Source organism: Phialemonium atrogriseum, assembly GCF_030411735.1.
Source record: "Phialemonium atrogriseum strain 8032-3 unplaced genomic scaffold QBC33scaffold_42, whole genome shotgun sequence".
NCBI lineage: Eukaryota > Fungi > Ascomycota > Sordariomycetes > Cephalothecales > Cephalothecaceae > Phialemonium > Phialemonium atrogriseum.
This window is the reverse complement of record NW_026848179.1, coordinates 214,746-222,547: the sequence shown is the minus strand read 5'-3', so window position 1 is coordinate 222,547 and position 7,802 is coordinate 214,746. Positions and strand designations below refer to the sequence as shown.

The 7,802-nt window shown below is 56.2% G+C and overlaps 3 protein-coding genes across 3 annotated transcripts; 1 reads left to right on the top strand and 2 right to left on the bottom strand.

Moving 5' to 3' along the window:
- Positions 1-1,320: 1,320 nt before the first annotated feature.
- QBC33DRAFT_563869 (Not1 N-terminal domain, CCR4-Not complex component-domain-containing protein) lies at positions 1,321-3,455 on the bottom strand (the record flags this gene model as incomplete). The annotated part of the gene is made up of 4 exons (XM_060430317.1): positions 1,321-1,381; positions 1,437-1,944; positions 2,019-3,123; positions 3,201-3,455. The coding sequence occupies 4 exons, from the start codon at positions 3,453-3,455 to the stop codon at positions 1,321-1,323; spliced, it is 1,929 nt and encodes a 642-aa protein (XP_060278631.1).
- Positions 3,456-4,322: 867 nt separating this feature from the next.
- On the top strand, positions 4,323-5,047 carry QBC33DRAFT_563868 (D-Tyr tRNAtyr deacylase-like domain-containing protein; the record flags this gene model as incomplete). Its single annotated transcript, XM_060430316.1, has 5 exons — positions 4,323-4,329; positions 4,390-4,568; positions 4,631-4,673; positions 4,739-4,932; positions 4,991-5,047. 5 exons carry the CDS (start codon positions 4,323-4,325, stop codon positions 5,045-5,047), a joined length of 480 nt encoding a protein of 159 aa, XP_060278630.1.
- A 160-nt stretch (positions 5,048-5,207) lies between these two features.
- QBC33DRAFT_285766 (CH domain-containing protein) lies at positions 5,208-7,755 on the bottom strand. The gene is made up of 4 exons (XM_060423286.1): positions 7,601-7,755; positions 7,315-7,525; positions 5,546-7,235; positions 5,208-5,472 (listed from the first exon to the last, which is right to left on the bottom strand). The coding sequence occupies exons 1-4, from the start codon at positions 7,621-7,623 to the stop codon at positions 5,441-5,443; spliced, it is 1,956 nt and encodes a 651-aa protein (XP_060278629.1). The 5' UTR covers positions 7,624-7,755; the 3' UTR covers positions 5,208-5,440.
- Positions 7,756-7,802: the final 47 nt, after the last annotated feature.

The window sequence follows — 7,802 nt, the reverse complement described above, 5'->3', positions numbered from 1 at the left end:
GGTGCGTGTGGGTGGGGTGAGCAACTCCCGCCCGCGCGGGGGGCGGCGCCGCCCCCCCCCCGGGGGGGGGGGGGGGGGGGGGGGGGGGCTGGGGGGGGGCCCCCCCCACCCCCCCCCCCCCCCCCCCCCCCACGGGCAAATGGGATGAAATGGGGATCCAATGCAGGGCTACAGAAATATGCAAACAGTCAACACACCGAGACCGCTTCTGTTCTTTCCTGATTCGATACCGACTTGGCATCTCGCCCATAACATGGAAGTAGGTTGTCATTATTATGACATGACTCGGAAGCGCGTCTTGCGCCCTGCATATGAGACGAGTTTCGGGCGGCTTCAAGGACACTACTGACTCGTATCTCGACGGGAACCCCCGCTTGTTTCCGCTCGTTGACAAATCCCTCGACGAGATGCCGCTCTGTTTCTTTGGCCGCCGCCTGTAGCGACGCTTCAACTCAGCTGAGGCTCAACTAGCATCACATGCTGGCTGACTTGACTGGCGGATCAATGCTGGGGGGCGGCGCGCGCACAGCGATAATCTCGGTTGTGTTCATGCTTGTAATTGGCCTCAGTGGCCTCACAAGAAAAAAAAAGCGGCCTCTCATGCTCTCCGGCGGGTACCGAAAATACGACTGATCGAAACAGCGGCGCAAAAAAAAGGAAAGAAGAGAAAAGTGAACCAAGCCGGCTCAAAAAGAAGGCAACCTTACATGCCTACCTACCTATACATATACCCCGTTTTTTTTTTGCTGTAGGCCTGATTCGTACCCGAACCTTGCTCGAACTACAGGTAGGTAGGGGGTAGGCCTGGACGTTGGCTTCACTTCCTATTAGGCCGCAATGCAGGCTTACACGGTGGGATTGTTCCCGCCAACTGAAATTGCCGCGATGCCACGTGTGTCCAGCCGAGCGAGGTGTCTAGTAAAAAATCAAAGAGTGCGGCGAGATTGGGTCGCGAGGATCGTCTTGGGCTGCCGAGGTTTCCCTGCCGCGCGCCGCTAGAGCAAAATTCACATCTGCAAGAGAACGTATGTGACTCCGCGAGCATTTGGGTTATCATGGGCCTGTTGATCCACCGCGCCCAAGGCTATTATGTCCAGACTTCCCGTTCATGGACGAGACCTCTGTGTGAGGTCGAAGGAGCGGCGGGGGAAAGGGAGATAGAGAGAGGGAAAGAGAGAGAGAGATAGCGAGAGAGAGAGACAAAACATAGGTTTCCGTTAACTACCCGGTACAGGTCCGTTGTTTAAAATGACACACGCCGCAAGGGCTTCCGTCCCTCCCAGCGTCTGATACACACACACATGAGCAAGGGGGAGAGGCTCATATATCGTCTTCGAGGAATTTGTAAGCGAACTTGAAGTCGGCCTTCCTGCGGTTCATCCTGTGAATGATGTGAGTATAGAGTATAACGAGAAATGCTTTGGACGGAGACTCACCAAGTGCTCTCGTAATCGAAGAAGCGATAGGTGCCCTGCTCAAACTCCTCGGTGATGGACTTGGGCTCTTCGTGCCTCTGGAACCAAGTCTGATATTGCTTGTGGAACCTCCAGCTCTGGTCCTTCAACGCCCTCGCAGCCAGGTACTGCTGATAGGTTCCCTGCTTGTAATAGAAGACGTAGAAGAGCGTGTCTGGGTCGATGCGAGTGTACAGCCGCGGGTCGTCGAATATCTCCAACGGCTCCTGCGGGAACTGAGACGCCGAGTGGAATCGCACCTCCGGCCGGCCGGCTCGCGGTGGTTCCGAATCCACCGTGTCTGGCGCCTGTGCCCGTGACGCTGTTTGCATCGCTAGTGTCAAGGGCGAGTTGGCCGCCGCGGACCGTTGCTTGGTTGTCTCGAACGAGTCGACGAGATCGCGCAATGACGACGGAAGGTGGTAGATTGATTCTTCCTCCTTCTCTTCGGCCGCCGCCTTGGCACCGTTCGTCAAGCCGTTCGTTTGCGCTGTACGGGCTAGGTTAGCAAAAGCTTGAGTGATAGGGATTAAGGATAGAGGCGCAAGCCAGTGGACGACAAACCTTTCGATGATTCTGCCGGCTCCGGTGCAGATGCTGGTGCCGGGGCCTTGCCGCTGCTGCGAGTCGACCCGGCCTTTGTCGCTTCGGCTCTGCTCGTCTGAGGAGGCGCCGGGGCCATATTTGAGAGCGCACTTGTCGAGACTGGGCCCTGAGATGCGGCCTTGTCCATCTGTTGCTGTGCAGTCTGAGACGCCATTTGTATCGGTGCAGTACTAGGTGAGCTCGTTGAGCTGGCCCTTGCCTGCGCTGCCGGTAATGACGAGATGGCGACCCCGAGTGCTGCCATCGAGCTTGGCGGCGGTGGTAACGGTGCAATTCCCACATTGTTCTTGTCGCTTGCGGCGGCCGCTGCTGCCGCGCTCGCATACTTCAGGCCCTCTCCCGCTGGCCGTGTCGGGACCGACGCTGGCTTCATGGCAAGGGCACCTGCCGCGCCGTTGCTAATGGTTGCTAAGGGGTTGTGTACTGTCGCGAGTGTCGGAAGCGGCGACTTCATCTGGGTAGAGGGTCGTCGTCCGGACGGCCCTGGCGCCTCAGCCGCAGGGCGCGGCTTCCCGCTAGATATGCTCGCAGGAGGAAGGTCCACCGTGTCGTCCTGAATCGACTGGGTATCTTGCGATGACAGCCTGTCGTTATCCAGGCCCATGCCATAGTTATCCTCCTCGGTCCCGAGGCTGAGGTCGTCGTACATGGTGTCGTCTTCCATGAAGTCGTCGTTCATGCCATCCGAGACATAGTACCGGATGCTCTCTTCAAGATCGTTGACCTGTTCCGTCTCGACGCCGCCGTTCTCCAGCGAGCGCCGGATGAGCTCTAGTTTCCCCTGATGCCACTTATGTCGCTCGATGACGCGCTCGATTTCGGCTATCCGTTCTGCCTTGGCGCTGTGTCCCTTTCCCTTCTTCATCGTCGCTTGTATTGATTCCCCTTCGGCCTCGAGACTCTCGATCTGCAGTTCCAGTTCCTCGACCATGGTGCTGAGGAACTCGGTTGCCACGACCTTGGCTTGCTCCTTGGGGTCCAGTTTCGCGGCTGCCGAAAGGCCCTCCTTGGAGTACGCCTTGGTCTTCATCGCCTTCTCGACGGCTTTGAATCTTTCCATTTGCTACAAGACACGTTAGCGACACACCTCATCTGGCGACAGCAAGCGCCCTGTTTAGTTTTGGTCCAGGGCATGCGAACCGTCTCTATCAGCCTCCTGTTGTCCAGGAGAGGAGCCTTGTCCTTGATGTCATTGCTTGCCGCCCATGTCTTGATCTGATCCCGCAACCTCTGGAGCTTCTTTATCTCGCGCTTCAGGTTATCTTCGAGCTTTTCTTTTTGGGCCGGGTTATTCGACTGCTCGATCTTTTCGTAGATGGACTCGAACTCGGCGACGCCCTCGGCGACTTTCTTGAAGCACTTGTCCACCTCCTGTGCCAATTTTCGTGCTGCCATCTTGTCGGACGTAGCCCCTCGGCCGCGGATCTACGGCAGATGTGTGGTAGGTGGTAGGCGGGTATCGATTGGGGAGACAGAGCTTGCGCTCGCGATGGATGACGACTGACGTGCCACCAATCTTCTGAAAACTCGGTTTGGTAGCCCTCCCCAAACGCGGGGTTAAATAGTACGGAACGAGTCGAGATCGGTTTGCCTGTGGCGCCTTAGTCGGTCAGTAACCTCAGACTGTTTGATTGCACATCAAGGATGATGTCGATGGCGGTGGTCGTGGTCAAGAGGGCAGCAGCTGTTGAAACGTGCCAGTCAGTTTGCAGCTGCAGGTATTCGTAGCGTGCTTGCATCTACGACTAGGTAGCTTTCGCCCCGGCCTTGCGCGTCTTGCCTGTTAAAGAGGTGATCTGCGGTTTCCCTTCTGACCGAAACGGACGCCAAAAATGACTGTTCGGAGCTCAATATCTGATATGCGATAATTTTAATTAATGACTCAGAGCAGTGAGATGAGAAAATAATTTGTGTTTTGGCTTCGTTTTCTTCCAGACGTTATCACATCGCTAACTGGCGATACCTCGAATCGTGAAGATGGTCGGCAGGGATGGAACGCACGAGCCAATTACTTCAGCCCGCCTTACTTTGGATTCCAAGGCCAACCACAACCAATCTTTGGAGGTCGTTAGACACTTGAAGGTGGATATAATTAGTTACGGCGTGTGTGTGTGCTTCCAAGTTTTGTACGATCGTATGCATAAGGCCGTCCGAAGTTTAATTTCTGACGCCGAAGCGTTGTCGCTACCCTCCCCCATTCACTCCCATTGCGTTTCCTCCTCCAATTCCCTATTTTTGGCTCAGATCCGGTTGGCAGCCAGGATGAAAGGTTGGTGAGTCCCCCCCTCTTCCCTGCTTTCTCTTCGCTCAGCTCCACCAAATGTCTCAGCCATCCTGCAGCGGGTTCTATCCGCCTCAGTCACCGTCGACAAGGAGCTGGTGTCATCCATTGGCAAGGGCGTCCTCGTCTTTGCCGCCATGGCCCCCGGTGACACCGAGAAGGAGGCCGAATCCCTGGCGGCCAAGGTTCTAAAGATGAGAATGTGGGATGATGAAACAGGTGGCCGGGTATACACATTCCCAATTCCTTTGTTCCCCCTTCGGATTGCTCACGCTCCATTTCCTCCCAGTGGAAGAAAAATGTCCAAGATATCAACGGGGAGGTCCTTTGCGGTATGGTTGCAGCCCGCTTTTACCGTTTTGTCTCGCGCCTTCTGACCTCGCTCTGGCTCGTGTAGTCTCCCAGTTCACTCTGTTGGCCTCCACCAAGAAAGGAAGCAAACCTGACTTCCATGGCGCTCTTGGAGGGGAGGAGGCAAAGAGGCTGTACCAGTACTTCTATCAGAAAGTCCAGGAGGGCTACCGACCTGAGAGGGTCAAGGATGGCGTCTTCCAGGCCATGATGGAAGTTGCCCTTGTCAACGATGGGCCGGCAAGTGTCCCAGCCTTCCGGGGACAGGGCTCCGTACGCTGACGACTGGTCACATCAGGTCACGCTTGAGCTGTCTGCTGGGCCTAAGCAGCAGCCCGAAAAGGCGCCTTTTTGAAGGCGCCGTAACGGTGAAGGAAAGCTATATCCTCTCTTTGGGAGGCAGTGGGGCCTGCTAGGCAGGCAGCCACTTTACTCTGGATCTCCTCCGGCATCACTTGATACGGCGCCGCGCACATGTCGAATGTAGGGGGGATACGGTGGAATCAGCGATCAACCCTGGTCTTCACGGATGCCTTGGTCTGGTGTTGGCTCACACAAGTTTGAAGGATACTACTGAAACAGGCATTCAAACATGATGAAGTCAAAGAAAACTGTAGTAAGGATAACCATTCGGCAATCAACTTTTCCCAAGGATGCAGCCGCAAGCCGCGGGCATGTATCCTCCCGTGACCCCTCCTCTCGGCAAGGCAGGCAGGCAAAGAATAAAGAAAAGAGGAAGAAGAAAAGTCTACATCTTCTCATACGTCGCCATCAGAGAGCCTAGTTAGGTGGTTGGTTAGTCAAACGGACCGCGCAGGATGCCACTAGGGGGGACTGGAACTGGTCAACTTACCAATGAAAGTTGTCACTAGCCGACTGCGCACCTGGCAGATATCCTCAGGCACCAGCCAGATTGTGGCGCCCAGCTTTCTCGCAATACTGATGCTCAGCTTGGCGTTTGCGTACGCGTCCTCGTCCCTGTGGCCCGGCGTGACGAGGTCGTAGTCGACGTAGCTGCTCTTCATGCCGTTGAGCACGTCGAGGAGGAAGACGCCGGTCCCGATGGCCGGGTCTTTGAAAGACCGGATGCTTGAATTGCGCCCGCCCTTGCGGCTCATTTCGTTTGCCCACCGCACCATCTCGGCGTCTGTTATCTCCCGCTTGCCGAGCCGTTGCGCCAGAGCCGATAGCGTCACGGTTATGTCCTTGCGCATGAGCTGCCACACGAGGCCAAGGGTGAGCGTGCGCTGGCCGTCGGTGATATCTGCACCCTGGATGCCGACTAGAGAGAAGCCGTACTGCTTGCCCAGCTCAATAGCGTAATTCGTGTTCTCCACCGCCTTGAATCGGAGCATCTCGCCGCCGTGGGCCGGCGGCTTGTTGACGTGGCGCCAATTGACGGATCCCTTGACGACCTTGTCGTACGCCTGAAGCAGGATACTGCCATCTCGGAGATCGTCAAAGAAGGACTGGACCGCAGGTTGGACATCCAAGCTGTTGAGCCATAGGGTGAAGACGCGCGCCTCTCGCTCGCCTTCGGCATCGAAGTCCTCGACCTCGAGCTTCTCCTCCTCGGTAATCGGGTCAAGGGCGGGATGAGTGTTGAACAGGTTGGCGACAAAGGCTAGGTTGAGCTTGGGGTTCCCGGCGACGAGAGAGGTCGGCGTGAGGAACTTCCGACAACTCAGCCGATCGGCATTGACCAGCACTTCCTCCGCCCGTTGGAGCAGATCTCGTGTCTGGAGGGGAGCCCGCGTGCAGCCGTATTCAGATCCAATCTGTGCCAACAACACGGTGTAGTTCTCACCATCCTTGACATCGCTCGAGAAATTCTGTACCCTCCGGGGCCAGTTGGCCGCCTTGAGGTGGTAGTTGAACCAGCGAAGCAGGATCTGCTCCGGTGGTAGCCGCAAGAACTGCTCCAATGTCTCATCTTCCTCCAGAAGCCGGTACAATTCGGGATGAAGCTTGATGTCGATCTTCCCAAGCAGACCGCGTCGGATAATCTGCCAGATGAGTCCCAAGATTAGATGTTCGCGGACCTCGATGATGTCCCCACTGCCAATATTCACCACCGAGCAGCCAATGCCCTTAGCCGACTCGATAACGATGTTGTTGTTCTCAGTCATCTGGAAGGCGTTGAGGTTCTTGGTCCTCTTTCCGGGCAAGTTGAGCACACGCTCGTCAATGGTATCCGGAACGCTATCATTGATGAGCTTCGCCAGGACCAGACCATCCTTGCAGTCGTCGAACATTTCGAACGTATCCGTAGGGAACGGCAGGCGGCTGCCAAGATCGGGATCCCCGGCCAGAACGGCATTGATATGGCGGGTGAACTCGGTGCGCTCATCTTCGTTGATGGTGTGCGTGATGTTAGAATTGGAACCCTGCACGAAGATCTTGCCGCCCGAGCCTCCGCCGATGCTGCCCTTGGAGGCGTGGCCGCCGGTTCTCTGAGCGATCACACCAGCCGGGGACGAGGGGCTAGGGCCAGTGGAGAGCCGCTTCTGGGCGGGCGACGAGTCGCGGAGTTTCGCAATGAGCTGCAGTCTACCATGTCAGCAATCGTGGTTCTGAGCAGCCCGAGACCCTCTTGCCTCTCGACAGTGTATAAGAGCATACCGCGACATAGTCCTCGAGCTCCACACGTCTCGACGAGTCGAGCTCAACTTCCTTCAGTGCCTGTCGAACGACGTCGTATGGCTGCCGCTCGGCTTGTTGGGTAGCTTTGATAGCGGTAGCCTCGTCAATGTAACCCTTGTCGTCGACATCGAGCTTGCGGAATGAATCAGTGAGGCCGAAGATCTCACTCTGCGGGAACTGAGGATATTTCCTGGCAAAGGTTAGCTAAGATGGAAACTGGGTATTGCCCAGAGACTTGGCCATCCGAGGCACTTTAAGGTCATACCTCTGCAGCTTGAGCACATTCATGATCGCCGAGGGAGCCGGTAAATCGCCTAAGGCCTGAGCTGAGGATGAGGGACCAGCGAAGTAGACACTATTGCGCGTGGAAAGGAAAAAAAAAATAGCAGGTGAGTTTATTATCACTGTATGCCTAGCTTCAGGCTGTGTGGTTTTGCTAGACGGGGAATCGTGCGATTTGGAGCCAG

Coding starts and splice junctions, on each gene's coding strand:
- QBC33DRAFT_285766 (XM_060423286.1), bottom strand. CDS start 7,623: ATGAATGTGCTCAAGCTGCAGAG. Junction 7,236..7,314: donor AGCTCGAGGACTATGTCGCG/GTATGCTCTTAT, acceptor GGTAGACTGCAG/CTCATTGCGAAACTCCGCGA. Junction 5,473..5,545: donor GCTAGTGACAACTTTCATTG/GTAAGTTGACCA, acceptor CCACCTAACTAG/GCTCTCTGATGGCGACGTAT.